At 32.5% G+C, this 27,609-nt stretch overlaps 3 protein-coding genes across 9 annotated transcripts in view; 1 reads left to right on the top strand and 2 right to left on the bottom strand.

Moving 5' to 3' along the window:
• The window catches only part of LOC123701075 (rho guanine nucleotide exchange factor 17), a 106,785-nt gene extending 95,535 nt beyond the window's left edge, over positions 1 to 11,250 (bottom strand). For all 5 annotated transcript variants that reach the window (XM_045648490.1, XM_045648485.1, XM_045648488.1 and 2 more), the window contains exon 1: positions 10,892 to 11,250. The gene's annotated coding sequence lies outside the window, so the exon portion shown is untranslated. The remainder of the gene's footprint in view (positions 1 to 10,891) is intronic.
• A 2,493-nt stretch (positions 11,251 to 13,743) lies between these two features.
• Positions 13,744 to 19,025, top strand: LOC123700731. Its single transcript, XM_045648048.1, has 6 exons — positions 13,744 to 13,912; positions 14,011 to 14,262; positions 14,695 to 14,762; positions 15,824 to 15,943; positions 17,135 to 17,185; positions 18,384 to 19,025. The coding sequence occupies exons 2-6, from the start codon at positions 14,076 to 14,078 to the stop codon at positions 18,468 to 18,470; spliced, it is 513 nt and encodes a 170-aa protein (XP_045504004.1). The 5' UTR covers positions 13,744 to 13,912; positions 14,011 to 14,075; the 3' UTR covers positions 18,471 to 19,025.
• Positions 19,026 to 21,857: 2,832 nt separating this feature from the next.
• The window catches only part of LOC123700673 (protein trachealess), a 76,466-nt gene continuing 70,714 nt past the window's right edge, over positions 21,858 to 27,609 (bottom strand). For all 3 annotated transcript variants that reach the window (XM_045647951.1, XM_045647949.1, XM_045647950.1), the window contains 4 exons: positions 27,046 to 27,239; positions 26,571 to 26,680; positions 23,698 to 23,845; positions 21,858 to 23,355 (listed from right to left, as the gene is read on the bottom strand). In XM_045647951.1, the coding sequence (XP_045503907.1) occupies positions 22,158 to 23,355; positions 23,698 to 23,845; positions 26,571 to 26,680; positions 27,046 to 27,239 (1,650 nt within the window). In that variant the 3' untranslated portion in view covers positions 21,858 to 22,157. The remainder of the gene's footprint in view (positions 23,356 to 23,697; positions 23,846 to 26,570; positions 26,681 to 27,045; positions 27,240 to 27,609) is intronic.

The raw sequence follows: 27,609 nt of genomic DNA, 5'->3' as shown, positions 1-27,609 counted from the left end.
CATTTACCGAATATTCGTATTCGGCGAATATACGAATATTTAAAAACGAATATTTTTGTACGCAACTCTATTTACTACAGATTTAAAAATCGCGCGTAAAAATATGACGTGTGCATAGACTGCTGATCCACTGGCCTTTTGGCGAGAAGATGTCCATTTTCCAAGTCAGAAAAAACTCGCCCAAAAATATTTTTCACTGAAGCCATGTACAGTCGCTTCGGAAAGACTTTTATTCAACGGCTGGAAACATCCAGACTGAAAAAAAAATCGCCTAAAACCAGAAAATCTACGAATTTTATGTTTTTTAAACAAAAATTTGCCTATTGTAAATTTTAATTATTATAAGAGTAAACATTCCTTAAATAAATAAGTCTTTTATTACCAAGGCGAGATATTCGTATTCGTATTCGCCGAATAGTAGGTTTGATATTCGTATTCGTAAAAGTAGTATTCGTTGCATCACTACAAATAACCACTGCATGCAATTGCACAGATGTAATTATTATAATAGCTCTTTAGTACAGTACGCAGTTACCTATCATAAAAACAAATGAAATTTCTTAGTATTAACATCTTGTTCACGTCACACATTCTTCGATCACATTACTGTTAACCAAAAATGGCGCATTAAGAGTGGGCATAAAGCCAGAGAATTTCTAAAGTTATGGGCCCCGCCCTAGCGCGCCATGCCGCGCGCAATCATTCTTCCATCATACACGGCTCACCGTACTTACGTAAAGTTCATCGGACGCTAAATTAAACACAATATTCTTCGCGCGTTCAACGCGTATTTTCGGTAGTTAGTATACAGTGAAGTTGAAATCATGGCAAATTATGTAATATGATAATTTATTATTATTTTTTAATTTTTATTTATAATTATTGATGATAATCTATACGTATATAATAAAACAGTAAAAAAAGTGTATACGTATGTAATATATTCAAAAAAACGATATTAGGGAAACAGTATAGAGCACGAATCCATAAAAAATTCTGTCTGTTTGTTTATGTCTGTTTGTTTGTATGATTTGAATGAATGTTAAATTGTTGTGTTTATACTTTATATTATATTTATTATATACTAGCTTTCCGCCCGCGGCATCGCCCGCGCAGTCAAAGAAAAACCCGCATAATTCCCGTTCCCGTGGGATTTCCGCGATAAAACCTATCCTATGTCCTTTCTCGGGTATCAAAATATCTCTATACCAAATTTTATGCAAATTGGTTCAGTAGGCGTGATTGAGAGTTACTTTCACATTTACAATATTAGTACAATATTAGTACAATATTAGTACAATATTAGTATAATATTAGTACAAGGTAAATTAGCTTGGAGAAATATTTGCATATCTAGTGGTGTGTATATTACTCAGATCTTAGAGCGCGTTTCCACTATAACGTTCAGGCCTATACAAAAATGTTTCGATATCCTTACATTACTATTTAATTTTATACTTATTCCTAGCAACACTCTGATTTTTGTTTTCAATAAAAACAAGTTTTTATTTGAAAGAAAATGGTTTTGACTTTATAAAAAAAAAATAATTATCATTCAATTTCACGTTCTTGAGCAAACGACAAAACGACTACCGTGAAACAATAAAATATCGTGTCCATAATAATTTGTTTCCTTATTAATATTTGACCATAATAATTACGAAACAAAACAAATAAATAAATCGTCACTTGATAGTTGAAAGTGGAAACACGCACAAAACCAGAATAAACCAGTTTACGCTGTCCGCAGGTACCACGTGCAGTCCGTGAGTCGCTTGGTACCGTTAGAACATAAAGCACACATTTCATTCAAAAGTTATAATTATTACGTAATTGTTAAATTTTGTATTTGTTGATTGTTGTTATTATTTGTTATTATTGTTATAATATTTGTTGAAGTGTTTAATTTGTGTGTAAGTGTTGTAACTTTATATTGTTAATTGTTAATGTAAAAGTTATACGTATGTTAAATGTGCAAATATTAAAATAAAGTTTCATCTTTTTCAGAGGAGAAACACATATAGTTTAATTTAAAATCCCATATACAGGGTTATTTGTAAAACACCGGCAACCTCGCAGGACAAGATAGCTAACATCATAAGTAACATTTGTTCTACGACTTTTGGCTGTTGGCATAACGAAATAAATTATTTTTAAATGATTTTTTAAGCTTTTATTGTACTCTCCTAACGTTTGTAAGTCTATGTTCTACTCATCATCGAAAGGACAACCGCGACGCGACGCCCCCTTTCCCCTCCCGTTCGCTTCTTGTTTACGTAATTTTTGTGATGCGCGTAGAGTTTATAATATTCAAACGGAAAATGAAATGAACATTTATTTTTTTATGAAAATAAAATCTAACAAAATATCAAAAGTCGTAGAACAATTATTAATGTTGTTACTTATGATGTAAGGTATCTTGTCCTGCGAGGTTGCTGGTGTTTTACAAGTAACCCTGTATATATAATAAAAACTAAAAATAAAATGTTGTTTTTTTTATTTGCTGACCATACACTACTACAAACGCAAAAATTTAGCAAAATTAGAAAATCCCCGAATTTGCATTCGCGAGTGTATTCATACTTAGGGTTGCCAAACAGTATTCTACTGTTTTTCACTAAATTATACTTTTTACTGTTTAACAAATAAAAAGTATTTATACAAAAGACTGTTTTCAGCATCAAAGTGCAGACACATAATATAGACAGATATAATGTGTTACATTTAGACGCTCACAATTTTTTTTTATTTAGTCAGACTACAATAAATACTGTTTAATATTTTTTTTTACACGGTCGTAAGAGACGCCATGGACAGAGACAGTGGAGGCAAATCATCCGCTCCAGATGCAACCCTGATGCTGACCACGATCCTCAGACATGAGGGACCGACAAGAGAGAGAGAGACCTGAATAATGAATATACGTACTTTATTTCTTGTAAAAAAAGTTGGCAACCCTATTCATAGTGTTTGTTTATAATATAGGAGTGGCAAGGTCGCCGTCGCGTCGCGCGCAATTGCTGCTATCACCGTCGCTTGAAACCGGCGCTCCAAAAATGGATATTCCATCTTTTGATTCACGCGCAGGACTGTCGCGAAATTTCTCTTATTGGATTTCGTATGTAGGCATTGTACTGAATGTTGTTTCATATGAGCGCAATCGAGAGCGCTCCGTTTCGCGTGTTACTTATGAATGATATATGTATTTTATTTGTAACTAGCGGTCCGCCCCGGCTTCGCCCGTACATTTTTACGTTTTCTCTACATGAGAACCATCCTTCATCCTTCAAGGGATACAATAAAAAAAGAATTATCGAAATCGGTTCAGCCGTTCACACGTGATACCGTGACAACGCGAAACGGGTTTCATTTTTATATATACAAATATTTAGACGAGTAAAGTTACTTATTTTATTTAATTTTACGATAGATTTCAAATAATGAGCAGGTATAACTTTATAATTTACTAGAGGTCCGCCCCGGCTTCGCCCGTGGTGCATATGTATTTCGCAATAAAAGGTAGCCTATGTCCTTTCTCGGGTATCAAAATATCTCCATACCAAATTTCATGCAAATTGGTTCAGTAGTTTAGGCGTGATTGAGTAACAGACAGACAGACAGAGTTACTTTCGCATTTATAATATTAAAGTATGGATTATAATTATTTATGGGAGTTCACTGCACCAGTGATTATTATAATACAGATTGTGAATATATTATATTATATATATCTACTATTCACAACCTATTTACGTTATTTACTGGAACAACCATAGGAATCTACAAATAGGTAGTAGGTAATCATAGTAGTAATGGTAATAAGTAATTAATAAAAAAATATACTAGGTACATATAAATCTTTCTTGATTTTATTGATGTAACACTATGAATGAAATATTTGTATCCATATAATATATACCTATATATATGTTTGTATACCTAAGATCGTCGCGTCAATACTCAGCCCACGGAAACGAATTTATGCATTTGCATAAATTCGTGTGAGTGTGATTAGATATTACATAGGTATTTATGTAATATATAAACTCACCTGCATAAAGTTTCTGAAATGAATCGAAAGTAGTATTTTTTATTAATACATATTAATAAATAATAATTATTATTATTTATTATAAATAATAATTAGGTATTTAATATTTATTAATATGATTACAATACTATACTTATCTTCGAAAAATAGTTAGATATCATGTAAATACGAATCTCATTTAGTTCTCGTTTCTGAAGTTTCAATTTTCTTTTGTTGTTTACCATTTTCAAAAAAACAATATTAAAACAATATTATTAAAAAATCGGCGCGCGGCACAGCAATTTGAGCACGGTCTACTCGTCTCAACGGAGCGATAGCGTCTGATGTATGAAATAGAATTATGTTTGAAGCTCCTAGAACGTGCGATGCAAGATGATTTCTTGCGTAATTAAAAATATAGTAAGCGCCAAAAGTGTTTTATCGTGATTAAATCAAAACTAAAAGTAATTAGACAAAAGTGGTATAACAAAGTTCTCACAAATGTTTCAATATAATTGTTTATGAAAAAAATAACATAATAGGCATAACCATGTCAAGTAAAAAACGTCAAAGTGTGAAATTTAGAGGTAACTTCGTGAATTATTTCTATCGAGTCAATTTCAATATTTTATGTTTTTGATCAAACAGGATAATCGAAAATATCATCAAGTTTTACATATATTTTATTTTTTATATTTGGTCTTGAATATTACACGTATCAACTAAATGTTGATTGGTGATTTGACTTTAGTCGCGTTCTTAATACTAAATGCTTGTAAATAAAAAGTTGTTCATACGAAATAGGCTTGTTTAGTGTAATTTGATTATAGAGTTATGTTGTAGGATGGGTTTAAATATAACTTACTTGTAATCTAAATAAAATTACGATGTACTACATCTTTTAATTAAATTTAACATTACTTATAAAGAATGAATTTAAAATACAAAGTCATAATTTGACGCCAAAATTGGTTTCTTAACAATTTTAATACACCCAGTGTAACTCAGACTTAAGAGTAATCTAATGTAGGTAACTCAAGCTGATTCAAGTAGGTATAGTTTTATAGTTATCAACGCAAACTTTTTTCATCAAGACAAGGAATGCCTTCGCCGAAACGTAGAAAGTGAAGACGATATCCTGTTCTTTGTCGTTCTCTTTCTTTAAACATTTTAGAATTCCTTCAAAAATTTCAGTCATAAACTGAACATAACTAGTATCTTAATTATGAAAGACTATAAACAGGTTACTACATAATTTGCCAGACGAATATTTCAGACGAATAGTTACATACTAAATAACACAACCAAATCTCGAGCAAAATCTACGCTAAATGAAATATTATTCACTTTATCCATTGACATAAATATGAGTCCATTTTTTCCGCATTAATTAATATTCAAGATGGTTATCTAAAACGATAGTAATGGCCTTTAATGTATGTCGTACATCTAGATAAAATGTTTGAATTATTAGCTGGATAAATAAAAGGTATTTGTGGTTCTATGAAGTCAAACGTAGTAGTTAGGTACGTGTTGGATCACCGGATGGTGGAACGGGGATATAATCCATCATCCGGTGCGGCGTGAGAAGTGTTCCACTCACGCCGCCCCCCTAGGAAGGTAGACCTGGCGGCCTCCCGCCACATTCGCGTTGGGCCTGGAGATAGGCTGCCGCTGACGCGCCCGCGGACGCGGTTCTACCGAATACCCGCGGCCCCGTCTATAAAGCGGCACGGCGGAACACAGTGGAGTTTAGTCGGTAGGTCTCTGCACTCAGCAGGGTGAGTCCGACATAACCCAGGGCTCTTTCCCCGAGTGCCCTGGGTATGCTTAAATGCATTCTCCACTATAAAAAAAAAAAAAGGTATGTGTTGGATTCGGCGAATTATCGATTTTGTATATATATTTATGTTTAAAAGGAAGCTGATCAAGAAATTGACTTTCATTTTATATCATTTCCAATTAGAACATAATATGACGTAGGTATATACGATGAATATGTATATGGTTTTGTAGGGTGCTATATTATGTTCTTGCTTATACCACATAAGGTCCTAATACTGACGTAGCTGGCTTCGGTCTTGCAGGCGTCATGAAGTTTTGATAACACAAAAAAATACATACACAACAGTCAACACTGATATGTATAATTAATAATAACTCACGTTTAGAAGAGGTTTAAAACGAGGAAATATTATAATCTCTATACATAGGTATATTGGATACACCTACATATTAGTAAGATAATATTATAAGTAATTACATAATTTATATACTATGTACAAAACTACAGATATCTGATTCTTTCATTAAATAAAATAAAGAACAGCACTCACCGAGTTTAATTAATCAAATTAAAACTGACACTAACAAAAATTTAATGAACATTTAAATGAAACACGCAATGAAACGTGTTTGCCACTCGTTTTATTTTAACCGCGTTCGAACGATCCATTTTTAAAATTGTGCTTTCCGTTTGATGAACTGAAATGTGCTGTGTAAAATCCATTTTAACAATTGCAATAATTTTACAGAACTTAGTCAAATATTTCAGAGGCTTCAGGTCCATAAAAATGTACGCTATTAAAGTAGCGATTTTTTTTTTTAATGTACAAAATTTCAAGTCTATAGTGAGTTAGAACTGGGCTGCTTTATAATAAATAGATATACTTATGGTATTTGTTACACCTAATAACTATGTATAAAATTATACACATTCATTTACATTTACCAACCTACCTTTCAAGCCAAACAGTCACAGTATATGATATATTGCCAAAATAGTAAGTGACTTCAACCGACAACCCATATACGAAATCATTTATGGAGACCCCTTAGTCAAATTTATCATTAGTATAACTTTATTAAATGTCTACATTACATAACATTACGTAACATTTTTAGTGCCCAACTTCTTCGTTACGATCCTTTTACACAGGAAAGTAATCATTTTATCATTAGCAATAATTATTTTGACAAGCACTGGCATAAATACTCAATAACCCAGCCATTGTATAACATTGTAACCGGTAGCCATATTATGTAGATCAAAACGAGTTGTATGATTAAATCTTGAATTAAAGTTTTACGTTACCTTTCCTTTTATTTAAGGAGCGCGTAAAATTGTATGTAATCGATATGGACATTGGACAGTATAGGTACGACGGAAGCGATAAATGTAATAATTTTGATATGGAAAGGCTTGTATACTTTTTTCATATCCTTTATATTATAAACGACTGTGTTTGTTAGGGCTGATTTTTCAATCCTTGGTTTATACTTATTCGTCGAATAACGTATTAAACTACCATTTCAAAAATGTATTCTTTGCCCGTCTTTGACAGTTTAAGGGTGACATTTCAATATTACCGTGTAATACTTTATTGGGTGGATAAGTTTTAACCATGGATTGAAAAATCGGCCCTTAGTGTAATAAAAAGTAACAGTCCGATATTTTAATTTGGTACAGAGTAAGTTAGTAATTTTAACCATATTATAAGATCTTCACCTTATGATACTGGAACAATCTTGATCGTGAAATATTTCAATATTCATTATTAAAATAACAGGTTGTTTTATATAAAAATAGTCTTACAGCTCTATATTTCAACATTAAATTTGAGTCTTATTATAAAACGATTAAATTACAATTTCACACATCAAATCATGATAACAACAAACCTTTACATAACATCATTCTGTTTAAATCAGCGCTCGCACTTTACACTATGAATGTGAGCTTGGTCTAGTTAAAATTGGTTAGTATCAAAAGTTATGTGTTCCACTGTAAGCTAATAATAAAATAAAATCTTTAAATTTGCAAAATAAAGTAGTCTTCTTGTAATACCTTAGTCATTAGTGTATTTTTTTGCAAAAACGTAACAAACATTTATCCATCGATACACATATTTTCTTGCTTGTATATTTTTTCGCTACGAGAATATAAAAAAATCTCGTGTTATAGTGATGTGTGTCGCACCGAAAAGGCGTTACCGATTTTATGATTTTTTTGTTTTAGAAGTAGGACCTATAAGACAAATAATATTTCATGCCACTCGATGTGGTGTATTCTCATTTGCCGGATCAGCTACCTGCAAATTTTTCAGCGATCTGCGATAGCTTAGCTTAGCTTGCAATATAGCAGTACCCTAATATTCTTTCCAAATACATAATATCAGAGATATCACGTTACCGAAAGTCGAGCCGAGGCTTTACCGTCTTAAATCATTACTTTGTATGAAGTGACCTCAATATAACCGCAGCGGGTCAATATTTTGGTATTTTGAATGGTTTTAATTATTGTACAATATTTTGATTTCAAGTTATAATTATTATGAGTGTTTCAAGGATAAGTTATTATTATTTTAGTTAATGGAACTATTTTCTATTTCCCTCTCGTGTATATTTTACTAAAAAATCAAAGGTCCATTTCAACTTAATATAAGGTATATAGTTATACGAATTAATATCGATATATGTATATAGTTATACGAATTAATATCGATATATGTATATAGTTATACGAATTAATATCGATAGAAAATACGCATGTTTTCAGATACTTATTAGTAGTGCTATATTTTTTTTTTTTCATTATTTTAGGAAAAGCCGTGTTTAAAGTATTTTTGGCTTTGCAAATGTTTTTTGTCATAATATTATAATCACGCAAGCTGAATGACGTTAGTTATTTAATTATTTATATTACAATAACGCATCTCGTTAATATATCACGTTATTATCACATAAATACCTATTAGCTTAAGATTACGATGTTTACATAATTCAATACAATGCAGTGAATAAATACGTACGTTCATTATCATCAAGTCATAGATAAGATTTTCAGGATCGAGTTTTCTTTGAATTTAAAAAATATATCATCTAGGTTATGTTCGTTATTTGTTACCTATTTAGTTACCTACAAAAATTAATTCACAATTTGCGAGTATTTTAACTATCCCCTTCTAAGTAGGTACCGGGGTTTGGCTTAGATTGATTTGATTTGTCTTGTCCATTCATTTATTTATTTATTAGTGTGTAAGCTTACCTACATCTATTTGTTATTTTTTTTTTAATAAGTAATTGGCACTCTGTCCTTGGGTAATATGAGCCACACTTAAAAAAAACCTGTAAAAAAAATTTAATACTAATTTGCTAAAGACAATGTAGTATGAAGTAATAAATAAATATGCGACGATTCTTTCGTAATTTGAAAATGCACTGAAATCAACGTATTTTTAGATAATTTAAATATATTTTCATAGAAACTTCCGCACGTGTGTTTATTACGAAAAATACGCAACAAATTATGTGTTTAATTTAAACTATACGCAATTAAATGTCATAATACCTTAATAATAATGTGTATAATTGCATTGTATATGTACCTACGTATCACAGAAACGTGACTGTTTTGTATGTGAAACTCATAATAATGCTAGTTTGTAGCATGCGTGAATTAAAGTCATGATTTAATCAATTTATTGGGCGTCTGACACATTAATTAGCAATAGTTTACAGCTTTTGTCGTGAACCGACTCTTAATTGCGTTGAGGTGCATTTAAAATAATTTGTTGACATTGTCTTGTAGGTAGGTATTACATTTGAATTTCATTTGTTAAATTAAAACACAATATGAGACGTAGGCGTTCGAAAATGGAATAGTAAAAAACTACAATGAGATTTTTTTAAATAGTTTTTCCTACTGGCAACTAGAATGTGATCATATACCTAATTAAACGTTTTGAAATACTTTTTATTTTTTTACAAACGTTTCCAAAAACGAAGGAGCTTTTCAGTTAGACTGTATTTTTATTTTTTACTCGATAACTAGGTAGGTAGGTAGGTAGGTAGATACCTACATAATTATAATTATTAATCACTACATACCTACCTACCTACCTAGTACCTACCTAAGTTGTACCTATAAAACAAAGTCGCTTTCTCTGTCCTCATATCCCTACGGAAAAAACAATGCAACAGATTTTGTGGGGTTGTTTTAATAGATAGAGTAATTAACTGATAGAGGAATGTTTTAGTATAAATATAATTAAATACCTACCTAGGTAGGTTGTAGACAAAGCGGGCGAAGAGGCGGGCGGAAAGCTAGTAGAAAATTGTATCCTTTCCTTGCTACCTATCCTTACTAAAATTATTAATATGCGAAAGTGTATTTGTATGTCTTTCTTTTACATCGTTATGGACCTAGTACTTACCTACCTGGTTAGGTAGGTACCTATGATTCTACATGTTAGGTACTTTTTACTGTGGTGAAGTACGTAGGTACCTACATCTCCTTTTCATGGGTAGGTATTTCATTGGGCCACGCGGACTATGCTGGGGTTAACAGCTTCATAAATAGTTATGGAAATTTGAAATGCACTTTTGATGATAAAATCCAAACGGAAAAATAAAATATATTTTTTTACTCAATATCAGAAATCTCAGTTACATTTTGCTCCTTCAATTATTATGAAATACTGTAAACAAAAACAGCCTAAAATATAGTATGTAGGTATATCCTACCTACACATATTATTATAAAATTTGCATGAATGCACATTACGAAAATCAAGTTGCCAATAAGAAAAAGACGAGTACAATACATACAATCATAACTTGTTTACCTACTTACAAAACAAAGCACTAACTTATCTCCCAGTCTAACCAGCAATAAAACAAAGTTAGGTAACTATAAATACTTACTATGTGCAGCTAAGATAATTAAGACTTAAATCCAGTCACGAAGCCAGATCTAACTGGACTTCAGATAAATAATACCTATACGGTTAATCTATAAAAATTTAGACATTAATTCCTATAAGAAACAAATGAATATGTCCGAATCACGAATCCACTTACCAGTATTTCAATCAGATAAAAAGGATGACAATGAACTTGACTCAGAACTAATTGGTATCAGATACCACACTCAAGACCAATACCGGTACAATTTCACTCGTATCAAACTTTTTAACACAACACAGGATCCGATGCAAGAGTTGCAGTATAAAAATTATATGTTCTTTTATTAAAATGACGCACTTATTCACATACACTGACGAATTTCACATTTTGGTTAGACGGATTGTAAACCAAAAGTTGCGTGGTCGGGTCGTGTTTAAAAAAAAACGATCTCAAATCTTGCCGGCAACAAAAATCAACACCGCGAGTGCGCAAACGCGGGCGGGACGTTCTAAAACTGAACCAACGAGTATGAAGTTCGCTCAATCAGAAACCCGAGCACGGTGCACGATCAGGCAAAACGTGACTCACTTCACAACATATTATTACGATAAAATATTTGTAGGCATATTTAATTTATAGTGCACGCCCAAACTCTACAATATTTTTATCTAGATTACAAGTCATATAGACAGTGTAGAATGTTTTTCTTTTGCAATAATAGGTACCTACCTATATGAAAAAATCAGTCTTGTCAGACGGGAGAACGTATATCGAAACTTATGGGTCAATGCTCTCATCAATAATGCACGTTATAAAAATGAACGAAAGAATTATGTGACACACAATAATGATGCAGTGTTATTGCCTGCAAAAATTATTTAAAAACTGTCTTGATGATAGGTACCTACGGTAAAAATGATATAACGAGGCGATTACAAAGTCTTATAATCTATAACCCAGATAAAATCTAATTTCGTACAAAGAAGTTTCTTTTGTTGCCAAAAATATACTCTACTTATAATAAAGCTTAGTGTAAAGAACGATGCTGCTTTCAAAAAATAATAAATAAAGGGCTTTGGTTTTGTTTATGTGTGTTAAACGTTTTTATACTCGAAGTAAATAATAAAGTTAAGCTCTTGATAATCCCGCTTTTACTTCCTTGGAAAGTAAATATCATATAGGTAGATACCTATATAAAATTAGTTTAATGGTTGTGTAAGTTGTAGCATTCAAATATGCACCTACCTACCTACCTGTTTTCATCGAAAGTTTTTATTTTATAAAAAACTACCTTAAGATATTATTAGCTAGGAGTAGAATAAAACATACTTTGCGTAGGTACCTTTTTATACGAAAAAAATATCAAACGACACCAAATTATTTTACATTAGGTAGGTACCTAGGCAAATAAGAATTTTATAGACGAATATGATTGTTTTCAAAATGTAAATTTGAACTATTGAAAGAAAACTAACTTTAGAGTAGGTAAGTACCTATAACCTAAGTAGGTTAGTTTAATTTTCAATCAAAAATATTTTTGTGTGAGTTATTAGTTATTACTTATTACAATAATAGGTAATACTTTTAATTGATTTACGTAATAAAAACATATTTAAATGTGGGTTCACACTTATATCGCCGTTTATAAGTAAGTAAAGCTATTATACCTACATAGGTACTAGCTTGGTACTAGGTACTTAGTTTATAAAAATAATAAATAGGCTGCCAGTGATGTCGCCTTTAAACATACTAAAGTATGTTATAATAAGATATTATGATCTATAAAATATAAACATAATAATATAATATATACAATCATGTACATACCTACTAGAAAACCATAATAATACCATCGTTTACTATAGTGTTATCATATTGACATTGCTCATACGACAATCGACAACACTTGTTTCGCGATCAGTCACCGATAGGATAGAGTTTAATCATTGATTTCTTTATCGATTTTTATCGGTCATTTACCGATAACATTCATTGTAATAGCATAATAAACAATCTGACGAATTAACAGGTTTATCTGTGACATTCCTTGAAACATTTGATGCTGATTTAATAGTAAGTGTAGGTAATCGTTAATGAAATATTTAATATTCTTCTTTTTCGAGATTTTACCGTAGAATATAAAGAATAATGCGAAAGTAACTCTGTCTGTCTGTCTGTTACTCAATCACGCCTTAACTACTGCACCAATTTGCATGGGTATAGAGACATTTTGATACCCGAGAAAGGACATAGGATAGGTTTTATCCCGGAAATCCCACGGGAACGGGAACTATGCGGGTTTTTCTTTGACTGCGCGGGCGATGCCGCGGGTGGAAAGCTAGTCCGATATAAGTAGGTATAACCCAAAAAGAAATGGAAAAATATATTATTATGTACAGTACCTATGTATTAAGTCATGGATTTAAATATACCTACCTATAGACTGTAGGTTTTTTTATTTTTTTACAATATTAAGGTCCCTGAAATGCTAAACCGAAATAATAACAATAATCGACATTAAATTTACATTTTTTGTACGTTTGAATTCTTTCAGTGATAGTCAGTCTAAAAATGTTATCCCATCTCATTCACGATTTTATAATAATTATACCTTATGCAGGTACCCTTAGTAGGTACCTATATAAAATTTTAATCACTTTTTTTGACGTGACAACGTCTTATAATTCGATAGAGCCGGTTGCACGCACGAAAAAACATGACTCATGCGGCGTTACCTCGCTCTGAGGCGTTCCGTGTAGGCTTGAAGTGCAAGCGAGAGCGCGGAACGAGCGACAAAGAAGCACAATCGGCCTTAAGACGTTGTCACGTTCAACTATCGTCAGTAAACCGACTACAGACAACCATTTTCTTTTTTTGACGTGACAACGTGAATGTTATGCAATATGTATTTAAATTTACAATTTCATTTTATTGCTTTCGTAAAGAAATATTTTGCAATGGCAATCGTTTAAAATCCGTTGAATTTTTTATCTGTGACTGTGACGTTATTGACGTTTGACAAAAGTTAAGCGTCAGCTTTCAAAAGTCATTTGATTTGAATTTGAAAACAAGTTAAAATTAAGTTTAATTATATAAAACTTTCTGATAGTTATAATGAAAAATATATCTTTTAAAGATGAATAAATATTAACAATCCAGTTGACGAAATTATACAATACCTCGAATAATACGAAGGTAAAACAACAACGTCTGTATAGGTGTGGCCCAATAAAGCTTCACTAATTGTAAAAGTGTTCAAACATTTGTTTTCTATAATAATATTCCTGTTTCAGTGTACGAGACTATAGTGTACTCTTAACTTGGTAGGTATACACGACGTAAATAATATACAAACATCATGCCGGTATTAGATTCCTGTTGGTCACCATGTATTTGGTCTTCAAACGTAAAAAGTGGGAGCAGAGCTGTAGCCGTGTATACCGCTGCTATGGGTATAATATTAATAACGTTTATAGCCTATCAAATGGATGGAGGAGATTCTACACAACTCTGGAATCCACTATTTGAGGCTGATGTGAGAGGATGTAAGTAAAAACTTTTCTAAATTGTTTCATTTGTATTTATGTTGGAAAATGTATCATTAATTTTAACCGCAATGTTACTATTGTAAATCTTATTGTAATCTTACATTTTCCCTAAGTTGATTATGATGCCCTGTAAAAGTTTTCAAATCACTACATAGTATAAAATAGTATATGCTTAAATCTTTTAAACTACTGAACCGATTTTGATGCAGTTTTTTAATACATAGCGATTCAAAAGGAATGTTTTGGTTAAATTTATTAGGTTTTAGACAAAGCAGGAGTAGCTGAGGCCGGACAGCTAGTACATAATAAAGTACAGTACTTAAAAAAATTACCTGATTTGTAATTTCACCCTTATGAACTTACTATATTTCTGCATGATGGACTGTTAAAAATTTGATGAGATAATATAAAAATATTTATTATTTTCAGCTCTGCAAGTGTTTGGAATAATATTTATTGTGATTCTTGCGATACTGATTGTGTCTTCAATCTTGATGGTGAGTAATACCTAATTAAAACCTTTAACAAATACTCTTAACTAATCTTTTAACGGTCTTACTAATAAAAAGTTTAACAATGGATAATCCTGCTCTTGCTCACATGAAACATCAATCATAAAAACAAGACAGGCTATTGCAATAACTAATCCATTGCAAAGCGAATGGGTAACAGTTTATTAGTAAGACCGTAAATGCAAAAGTAACTCTGTCTGTCTCTTCTTGCTTCAACAACTGAATCAATTTACATGTTTTAACACAAAGTTTGTTTGTTCATTTGTCTATTCTTTCTTTTCACATCATAACAAGCAAATTTATGATATGTTTTTTATTTCTGGATATGAGCTTTTAAAGAGTGGTAAAGTTTACCTTGGTGAAACATTTTATTCACATAAAAATTTCCTGTTACATTTTACTCAATTTTTTCAATTATATTCAACATTGATATAGTACATAGTACATTTGATATCAATTGAATACCCAATTTCTCTTAAATCTATACTATAATATTATAAAGCTGAAGAGTTTGTTTGTTTGTTTCAACATGCTAATCTCAGGTACTATTGGTCCAATTTGAAAAATTCTTTCGGTGTTAGATAGCCCATTTATCCGGGAAGGCTATAGGCTATATATCATCTCGCTAAGACAAACAGGAGGGCAGCACTACGGGTAAAATCGCAGAGTACAGCTAATCACCAATAAAATGTATTCTACCTTATACAATATTCTACTGATAGCTTGACCGCAACCGCTGTACCGCGCCCTAGGTATGTGCGGTGAGGCGGGGTTCGGGTAAGAAAGAGCACGAGTTAGAAGTTAGAAAGAAACTGAATGGGGGTCTTCAAGCGAAGAGTGGACCGGTACCTGCTAGGGAAGCGCGTAACATCTTAGACCACATCTTAGCTTTCCATCAGGCGAGATCATGGTCAAGCGCTTCCCTATCTAGAATAAAAAAAAAAGTTTGGTACTCTCCCCCGCCTCGCCGCGCACATACCTATACAGCGGTACAGCTGTTGCGGTCAAGCTATAGTTATTTAAACAAATGTCTGTATAATTTTCAGGTTATCGGCATGAACATATGGATGCGAGGATTAATGTTGCCCTGGATGATCACAATGGGGCTCATCATCTTGTTTCAAATTGTATTCAGCCTCTGGCTTATTGGTGGTTATTATATTTATGTAAGTAGAATCGTAATAAGGAATAAGAACATTAATTTTTAAGAAATTTATGGTTAAAGTAGCCTTCCGCCTGACGCTTCGCCATTAAATACTTACTAAGGCTCTCTTCGGACTCTATCAAAAAAATGCCTCAAAATGTGTTGTGTAGTTTTAAAGATTGAAGCATACAGGCACACAGATGGCAGAAAGCAATTTTATTATTTGTGTTGTGTTGACAATAACAATGACTAGCGGTCCGCCCCGGCTTCGCACGTGGTACCTACATGTTTACGTTTTTTTTCATAACAACCAATCTCGTACTTCAAGGAATAGATTCCGCAGCGCACGCAATGACAGAATTTTTTACACCTTGTGTTACATTATTGCATTTTTGGTAAGGATCTCTAATTTGTTTGAAAATGCAATATAGCCTATGTTGCTCAGTGAAGATGCAGCTTTCTAATGGTGAAAGAATTTTTGAAATCGGTCCAATAGTTAATGCGTGAAAACCATACATACATACAAACATTTCTTCTTTATAATATTAGTATAGATTAGTATAGATAGTATAGATAATAACAAATTAGAATATTATTTATATAAAGCATATTATAAACTGATATGTAACTGGATGTTATTCAATTTAACTCTGTTTTATTATGCTAATGGTCTATGTACATAATATGTATAAATCTTAATATATAAAAATCTCGTGTCACAATGTTTGTCTTCAATGGACTCCTAAACCACATAACCGATTATAATAAAATTCGCACACCATGTGCAGTTCGATCCAACTTGAGAGATAGGATAGTTTAAATTTCAAATCGTTTTAGAGAAAGCAGGCGAAGCCGCGGGCGGTAAGCTAGTATGGTATAAAGTCTTTTGAGATTTACTTAAAATAAAGTAATGGTTATGTAGTTTTTGAGTTATATCACACAAAAACATTCAATATGTACATATATGTTTTTTTTTAATTTGGATTTGCTTAATTATGAATGCTTACGAAACAATAACAATGCATTTTGAATGTTGAGTCTGCTTGTGACTACATTATTTTATTGCAAAATGTTCGGATAAATAGTTAAATCATAAATGAATTAATTCAGTCTTTTATTATTACTACAAAGTTTAAATGCTCACGTAAAATAAAATACAAGAAAGTGCTGTTTACATTTTTATTAAATTGTTCATAAATTTATCTGTTTACAGTTGGACGCCACATTTGCTGCACTGCTAAACTTCCTCTGGGTGTCATATAACGTAAGTTATTAGTTAATACATTTATTTTGTCATTGCTTTAAACCAAAACATTTTCACCCCCATTCCCTTCACATTATGGTGTGAAACCTGTACATTTTTATAAGGGACTAGATTTCCGCCCACGGCTTCTCCTGCGTTTTCAAAGAAAAACCCGAGTAGTTCTCGTTCCTGTGGGATTTCCGTGATAAAATGTAGCCTATGTCATATTCTGGGTCTTTAGCTACCTACATTCCAAATTTCATTATAATCGGTTCAGTAGTATTTCCGTGAAAAAGTAACAAACATCCATCATCCATCCATCCTTACAAACTTTCGCATATATAATATTAAGTAGGATGACCCTTCACTTACATCAAGTTAAGTGTATTGATCAAAATTTGTTCAGTAGTTTTCGCGTGAAAGAGCAAATACATACAAGAAGATTACATTACTGACAAGTATCATCAAAATCCGTTCAGTGGTTTTAACGCGAAAGAGTAATTTATACATACATACCTGCTAAGAATCTTTTGCATTTATAATACTCATATAGCTTTCCGCCCGCGGCTTCGATTTCCGAGATGAAACCTATTCTATGCGTTTTCTTAGGTTACAAAATGTACCAAATTTCATCAAAATCGGTTCAGTAGTTCAGAGACACACAGACAGATCACAGAGCATTTATAATATGTATTTGTTAAGATTAGCAGGATTATAGGAGAGTAAGATTTTCTTTGTAATAAGTAAGATTTTCTTTTGGGAACCGGGCAATTTTATATTTCCCTTTAAGTACTTAGTTATAAAATTATTTATTACCAGCAGTCCGCCCCGGCTTCGCCCGTGGTACATATTTCGCAATAAAAGGTAACCTATGTCCTTTCTCAGGTATCAAAATATCTCCATACCAAATTTCATGCCAATTGGTTCAGTAGTTTAGGCGTGATTGAGTAACAGACAGACAGACAGAGTTACTTTCGCATTTATAATATTAGTAGGGATACTACTAGTTGTACCTGTATTATACTACTAGTTGCGCTCCGCGGTTTCACCCGCATTGCTCCGCACCTGTTGGTCTTAGTGATGATATATTAGCAGGGGTTCCCAAAATTTTTTAGCTCGCGGCGCATGTTAAGTTTTCTGTCACGGGTCCCTATTATATGAGAGAGTTCCGAGATTCCTATTTAATAGAAATGTCTAAAATCAATGTGTTCTATTTCAGATCTATTGTTGGTTGTGTGTGCTGTCGCAATACCAAATTATATTGGAAATGCAGTCGCCGAATATAGAAATATTAGTGGAATACTAACCTAGTTTTAAGATTTACCCCATTCCTATATTAAAGAATTTTTTTCGTAATTTTGATATTGTATAATTGTATATTATAAAAAGTATGACGAAATCATTAAAAAAAAATAATATCTTGGATTTTTAATATAGGGATGGGGTATTGTTTCAGTGTTATACAAATTTATGAATCAACTTTCATAGAATTTACAATACCAGTTTAATTAAGCAGGTCTTAGAATATAATGGAGGGTATTTTCTCAAATTATATACATAAAGAAATGATGATGTACAAATTAAATTTGAGTCCTTGTAAGATCTACAAGAAAACTGAAAGGAAACTTCTTATGTATTAGTGAAAAATGCTTGAAATTCATCAAAATTCCTTGCAGATTTTCTATTACATGCAAATTTTTGTCCTGATTTACTAATGTGTAAGCACAAAGTTAATTAAAGCATAAAACTGTGTATTAATAAACTGATTTACCATTATTTTACATATAAATATGTATATTCGTATTAAGTAGATAAGTTATGCAATAATTTAAGTGCCTTTAATGCTAAAAATTGCCGATCAAAGTAACTTACAAGCAAAGATCTTTTTAAAATTACATACATATTTTACAATTTATTCTTGTAATTTTGAGGGGACAATATTTCATAAAAACGCTCATTTATTTTGATTTGTGTATTTTTTTAAAAGGCTGAAACGATAATTGTATTATTTGCATTATTTTTTATAGAAATAATAAATATATCAGATTTTTACACATTTTATGTTTATAAAACTTAGATATAAGTGAATATAGGTTATAATAGGTCCGTCCAATAGTCCGTCCGTCCATATACCCAGGTCCGTCCAGTGTCGACTGAATATTCGTATATTTTATTTGTATAATGCTTTCACTTACATTGTAAGTAATTTTTACAATTAATTGTGTTCTTAGTGTAATAAAGTAATATAGATTTTAAATGTGTGTTTTATTTTATATTCTAAACTATAATAATAGATAAATGACCTTTTATAATTATAGATATTCATTGACAGGCAAACATGTCCATCCTAGAGCACGCTTGCCGCTTTCCATCAGATGAAGCGATGATCAATTATTGCTTGCCTAACCTAACTAAAAAAACACATGTTGACTGATAATAATGACGATCATATTCGCGTCCGCGTTAAAATGTAGAAGCCCTTCTGGCTAACATTGAGAGACACCACACAAAAAAAAAAAAAAAGACGATCATATTGAATATCGAATGAAAGTTGCAACTTTTTTACATCGCCTTATGCGATTTATTACATCGCCTTATTATATTTTATGATTAGTTTAGAAATAAATAAAACTAGATTTATTTGGCGAAACTATAACGCGTAATATAATAATTAATTTTAGTACTATACTATCCAGAGAGCGTAGATAATCTGAATCGTTTTGATCACAGGTTTTAATTGATATTAGCGCCATCTACCGAGCCACAGGTAACGAAACGATAGTTTATAGAAGGAGCCGACAACTCTTCATTTTGTTCTTTAAGTTTAAATTGTGTTCCAACTTCCAATAGATGTCACTAGACATATAACAATGAACACAGACAATGAATTAATATTTTATGCACACAGGTAATATATTGTTCATACAATAAAAAACACGAAAACTATTTGAGTAGGACGTAGGTACTTATTAATAATTAACGTGAGCTACAGCGAAAGCTTTTATGAGTATGCTTGAAAATCTTCCCAGAATACGATTTGGTGATCAATATTTTTTTTGCAATAAGATACTAGCAAATCGATATACTTTATATACTTATAGTAGATAAAAAAATAGCAACTTTTGTCTATTTTTCAACAAGTTAACTTTGAAAGCGTCTCCAACAATTTTAATAAAATGTAGTGCAGCATGACATTTTGTGTGCGTTGGGGAAACATCGATATAGGTAGCTTATTGGGTTTGGGTTGATTGTTAGCAAATATTTAAAAATACAGAGGTCTCAGGTCGGTTATTAAGATTTCATGTGCTAACTTTGAATCTGTGATTTCTTAATTAGGTTATTAATTTTTTTTCACAGATTTGAGAGGCCGTATCGATTTTAAGAGTGATATTGTCTTGTTTCTGTAATTCTTTAGGAGCTCGTCACTTTCCTTTATTGATTATATGAATAAATCACTTTGAACTAGGTACCTACCTGATTCATTTCAAATTTTCTCATGAAGTTTTATTTTTGATAATCGATTAACTAGTTACTTAGTTACTTAGGTAAAAAATATATAAAAAAAACATATTGCCGTCCCCAGAGAATAAAATGATATGCCTATGACTGCCAACGATTTATTGTTTTGCCAAGTAGTTAGAATTTTTTTGTAATTTTTCTCCTTAAATCCACAAAGTTATAAGGAAGTTATTACAATAATATTCACTGCTTTTGATGATAATCCAGAACTTAGATTTTAATTAATGTTTACTGTGTTCATTTATATAAAAATAATAAAAAATTAGCTACCACTGAGCCTTTTTTTATCTCTCTACGCTATTGCTTGGCAATTTACAGTTACTTATCGATCGGTCATTTATTTTTCCTGAAAAGTTATATTTTTGCAGTTATCATTTTATTCTCCGCGGCGTTATCTAACCATACTTTGGTTTTGTTTTAATAGGTTATAGGTAGTTGCTTATAAATCTAAAATAAAAACCAGGTTTGAAAATTCTTAATAAGTATTTTATTTGGACAAATAAAATTCACGTCTTCTCCATGTAAAATAAAAAAAAAATATCCTCAGTTCGTAATTTGAACGCAAACAACAGATAATTTCGATACATACTTAATACCAATTAATTACAACTTTACAATTTTATAATATCTTAAATTACGACATATTAACGAAGCCCTTTATTGAAATCAACAACTTCATATTGCACGCGATAGCATTAATTCAACGCCTTAATATTATTCAGTTGTATAAAAAAACAACAAAATTGTTTCGAAACAAAAAACTATAACATGGAATGTATATGAGTATTTCACAATTATATTTGTCATGACAATACATTTAGGTCACGTTAGGTGTTAAAAATAATTTAAATTGCTTAGAGAGGCTTCGATATAACAAATTTAATTACGGCGAACATATCCAAAAAGTTTAAATTAAACATAATAATAACCTAACAAGAGAACGTAACAGAAGTCTTTGAGCATTGTCAAAAAACTAAAATGCTATTTAAACAACGTATGTACAATGAAATCTTATTTCGAATAAAATAATATACAGGACTTACGAATCTACTTTAATTTACAAATTACATTACTCGATTAGAATATAAATCTAAGTACAGTCAGGTGCTAACTATTGTACATTCATTTACAGAAGCTTAAGTTATGTTTTAAAATGATATGCAAGAAGCTAATATAGCCAATACTATACGGGTAATGGCTACTCGTGTAGCGATCATTTACCTACTAATTGTGTAAAGAAAAATCTCGTAAAATTTTATCCATTATTCGTTTAACCATAGTCACTGCAAAACCGCCGCAGTTCTTCACATGAGTATTGACGAAGTCTTTCCGTAAATTATATCTAAATTGGAATGTTATAAAATAAATTATTTACACAACCACGATTTTATAGAGTCATAAACGAGTTTGGTCGACAGACCAACATATTGGGAATGTATTCGGACGCTACTGTGAAAGTTTGTCATCAATATAGCTATGAGCTAGCTGAATACCAATTAGTATTTGGTGGAGCTGATTTGTCTACTGGTTGGTGCGAGTGAGACGGGTGAGCGGAGTGCGCCTGCGGGTGATAGAGATGGAACGATGGTGCCGGGTGGAAAAACTGCGACTGGTCCAACGATGACGCATAGTCTAATGCGCCAGGGACAGCGGAATACGCTTGAGGTTTCAATGGCAATGTGGTGTCACTCAAATAGGAGTGCCTTAGCGCTTCGGAATACGCGTTATTATCGTATGGCAGCGCGTACTGTTGTTTGTCTCGAGGTGAAACCGAACCCGGTGGGGTCATCGCGGAATGATAGTCTGCGTAACTCCCATACGCTAAGGAACCTATATCGGTGCCTTTGTGTCCCAATTGTTCGCCGTACCCCGATCCTTCGCTTCCTGGAGGTGTGGGTAGAGGTCCAGACTGACCGTCGCCGGAATAATATCCGCCCGTTCTCGCATCTCCTAAGAAATTGCTTCTAATAACACTTTCTCTGTTAGCGTATAATTGTCTGAGTAATGCGGATGCAGGTGTGGACGAATGATTTCCAGGTATTTGTCTATTAAGATGATTCAGAGGATGATTTTGTGTTCCTATCCACTGTATAGTCGACTTCTGTTGCTGTTGTTTGAGCAAAGCATCCGTTGAAAAATCTGTTGGGCGGTGAGAAATTTCTTTGCCATCTAATGCGGGTAAATGTTTAGACATGGCATTTTCTAGATCCCTTACTGAAGTCGCGTCTGTATTTTCGGGCATAGCAAGGGACGTTTTGGTCATATCTCGTTCAACTGGAGATATAGTTGCGCCTGGATTTGAAGAGCTCTTCCGTCTTTCTTCCTCTCTGTCAGCTTCATCTTCTTCTGTAGTGTGCTTTCGTTTCTTCAGTCTTCGAGCAGGCATTGGGGAAGTTCTTTCTGGAGTTGTGTGAAGGGGTATGGGTTGAGTGTCACTGAGTCTGGTAAGGTGTGTGACGTCAGACGTTGGTGGGGCGGTTGATGCGGAATCGTTATTGGATGGAGCTTCAGTTCTTTCATTTGCATGTCTCGCTGTAGGGGGAGGTGCTCCCGGAGCATCAGCATCTGGAGGACCATTTTCTGGATCCCCAGTAGTTTCTTCTCTCTTCACACCTTGTACACTTTCTTCTAGTTGACAGCAATCCATTACTGTGTTTGGATACTCTCGACCACTGCAACAAAGTATAGATACTTAGACATACATCAAGGCATAAAGCGTACGATCTAGACTATTTTCCTCACCATTGTATGCTAATGATATGTTGCATTGATGCTATTGATACTTTAAGTTCAGGAAAATTGTGTTTTATTGATAAACAATAGATAGGTAGAGCTCATTACTCTTTGGCTTAACAAAGTACCTTGAAATAATCTGGATTGAAATTTAGTGGTATAAATCACTAAATTTCACTGAAATACTTGAAAATTTTGATATAGTTCCAGTAGTATAAAATCTTAATATTAATCTAATATTCTATAAATTAATGAGATCTAAATGAGTAGTGAAAATTTACCTAATAACATAATTGACGCAGATAATATTTTGTTCTTCAGCGTTCTTGGAGGAACAGACGACGGTAGCACATGTCTGCATCCAGGTGTAGCCGCCGAGCTTGTTCATTATTCTATAGTAGTGCGTCAGGACCTGCCCTTTGTTCATTACTGTAATAAAATAAGAAAACATTGAATTTGGTTAAAGATTGAGATAAAGCGGACTCTGGACTGGACTAAAAATTCATTAATACGTTAAACTAGAAGAAAAAAAAGAGCATTTGTGCCGAGCACACGTGTCAGAAATGAAACTTCTTTGGCAAGATTCAAATGTACCAAAATCGTCGCCTTACTCTATGACGTGACGATATTGTCACGACGCAAACTTGAAATTTTTACTATCAACGCGCCTAAAGAAGTTTCACATCAGAAAGAAATTGAAAGATAAATATTATTGATGAAAACAAATTAACAATCAATATGAACACACTTTTAATCTACACTAATCAGGATGACCTTGAATTAGTTACCAATAAGTTTATGGTGTTCGAGTCTAATTAAAAGCAATAGACGCATTATATTCTTCGCATTCAAAGGACAAAGTGTTTGACATGTGTATTGTACTACGTGAATCATTAGCAATTTGCTTTTTGGTTTTGTTGTTTTATTGTTTATTGTCAATTCGCTGCTTGAATCGCGATACGTTGGAGTCACGCCAGGATATTAGGCGTCATTTGCTAACCGATCTATTGTTGGCTTTTAAATTACGTTAGGTAATGTCGGATTACCTTAATACGCAAGACTATTGTTTTTACTTATGACTATGTTCTGTGGTTTTATTGGGCTACTGTTTTTAATGTTACTTGCAAGTTATAAGCAATTTTTCTTTGAGTTACTGGTTCGTTTGATTATTAAGTTGATTGTCTTTTGATTATATAATGATTGTCAGGTGTAATATGTGTCATTTTTTGTGAATAAATGTTTGTTTAAAGTCTATGTTAGGATCGAATACTTCAGTTTTAAATTGTATTTGTCCTGCTCGAATTGTTCGATGATGTGTCCACCCATGACCTGGTATGTGGTGAAATCTATCAAGTGTCGTAACGTCACTTAGTATTCAGGCACCGACTATAGAAATCCATGTCAAGACGTCTGCATCAAGGTAGCAGGAAAATTTACGGTCCTCTTTCGATACTAAACTGTAAACAGTAACGATTATTTTCGCGCCCTTCGAATTTTAAATTTTGATTTCTGTTCTCGAATGTCGTTCGATGCATTTAAATTGAAATATCAGCGTTCCAAACTTTTAACGTATTTTCACGGATCTTTTTTCGATTAAATCTTAGAATAAAATATTCAATTAAAATCAACAAAACAAGTTTACAGGACTTTACAGGAATAATTAATAATAATAACATGTTTCCTATAACTAAATCTAGATATATAAGATCTAAACCTTTGTTAGCGAGAATATTTCATATGCCGTAAGTCGTAACGATAACATCTTTATATTACACTAGCTGTGCCGCGCGGTTTCACCCGCGTGGCTCCGCTCCTGTTGGTCTTAGCGTGATAATATTTACTCGTGGATAATATAGGTTTCGAATGGTGAAAGAATTTTTAAAATCGGTCCAGTAGTTTATGAGCCTATTCATTACAATCAAACAAACAAACAAAGTTTTCCTCTTTATAATATTAGTGTAGAAAAGTAATATAAACTTCAATATACGCAAATTCATAAAACCTAGAACTTAATATAATATCTCATACCTTCTATTACTATTATGGCATGTATAAAGAATACAATTTAGAGCTAGCGCCGTATGGTCCGTCTTGTCTGTGATTTGAATAATAATTTCTTTGCCATCATTTCGTTTCCTTTCCCCGGTTTATTCGTGGGAAATGTCGTTCCTTAATGCTCTTTGAGATGGCTTCAGCTTTATAGTAATGACGTATTTTATCTCTTTTATCTTTGTTCAGGTTTTACGTAGGAAGTGTATGAGAATTTAGGAAAATTGTGATCAATGTTATTATGATATCAAATAACCTTTGGTAAATTTGTCTCTTAAAATGGGAGCATCCCAAATATTCGGGTTAAATGTGTTTCTAATATAGGTATATCAAAACTTAAAGAATATTTTCAGTCAAATTCAGGATTTCCATAGATAGTATAATAAAGTTACGTAACAGAAAATTTTCGAGCATCGAATACAAAATGGCTGACGATTCGAACACGAATCACGATCGCGTGACGTCATTTATAAACTTTTTCACTACCAACCGAACCGTTGATAGTTTTACGAGAACATTAATTTGAATTTAAAATACGGAATGTCTGTCAGATGCCGGTCAAATGTGGACGGACAGAGGGCCAGTAGAATGACAATTGTTTTATTAACATAAAACTCCGGGTGTTTGCTAGAAAGCGGGTAATTTGGATACAGCCGTAAACGCGGACGACATTTTGATGTTCAAATTGACGACACTGTATATAATTTGTACAGAGATAATAAAATGGGATGATTATGTTCTAAACTTCCGTCAGGGAGCGGCTGTTGAATTTCAAAGCGACGTTATTAAGGTAAAAGATGATAATTCACAATGATTTTCCTAAGTGTGTCCGCCAGGTGTTTGTTAATAGTCTATTAAAACAATAGTCCTTTTTAATGTAGTCACCGCAAACTCGACAATACACATGTAGATATGAATACAAGATGGCGGAGCAGGGGCTTAAAATATAAGAACAGAAGAAATTGTTATGGAAGAATTTAATTATTAATATGATAACTTTAAAATTATCATTCGTCTCAGATATATTCGGCTAATACATTTAAGTAACAAATTTTATTAGCATTATATTTCACTAAAATCAGCTGTTAATTATGAAAGTACTTACAATCTACATGGCATTTTCTTAGTTTGTTGGCGTCCTCTCCATGGCACAGTGCATACATATTCTTGCCCGTTAATTCTTCTGCTGTATATCCGAGCAATTCTTGTACCCTGCTGGGAATCAAAAATAGCAAAATTAATAACATTTACTAAATATGTAACTAATGACGATTCATGTAGAATGCTCCATAATTATTTTTCGGGAGTGGGAACAAGTATCTTAGATAATTGGGATTGTTTAATTTTAATAGTAGTTTTGTTCCAGTAGGAAATTGAATTAAAGTAAACGCTTCATACGTTTATTTAGAAGGTTTTATTACAGAAAATATGAAGATTACAACATTATTAGGAACAATACTTAAACGTTTCATATATTTAATAAAAATATTTTATTTCAGAAAATATTAAAGATTACAGTTAATACATTACTAGGAAAAATACAACACAGGAAAAAGAACTAATAATTAATTTCCAAATACCTGGGCTCGCAGTGGGCTATCCTAAAGTCGAAGTTGATTCTCGTAACAAACATATCAGACTCCAGTCTAATCTCGTGAACTGATGGTGGTGGGAGTGCGATCGCCAGCGCCACCATCCCTAAGAGTGATGGGGGCGACTTCCGACTGTGTGAGAAGGTGTATTGCGGTCGTAGTCTGCAGAGCATGAGCACCACCTAGAAAGATGGAAACAACTGTAAGAACACTGAAAATAGCTGTCAGTTTGGGAACAATAATTTACGTTCTGTAGGTACCTACTGTATTAATCTCCCTTTTATCTATTAGGTACTAAGTAAAAAGTAGTTAAATTACTGCAGGATGTTGTGCTGAGAAGGAAAGAGAAATAGGAACAAAATCAATTCAACACATCGTTTTTAAAATACATTTTTTATCCACATTGTCTTTTTTATTTCCATATATTGGGCTCCAAATTTAATTTACCACAAAAGAGGCTAAAAATATTTTTTTATGGCCAAAAAAGTAATTTTCTTTATACTTTTGTGATAATCATTAATTTTCAGCCATTCGCTTCATAAGTCTTATTAT

Source organism: Colias croceus, chromosome 20 (genome assembly GCF_905220415.1).
Source record: "Colias croceus chromosome 20, ilColCroc2.1".
NCBI lineage: Eukaryota > Metazoa > Arthropoda > Insecta > Lepidoptera > Pieridae > Colias > Colias croceus.
This window is presented reverse-complemented; position numbering and strand designations above follow the sequence as displayed.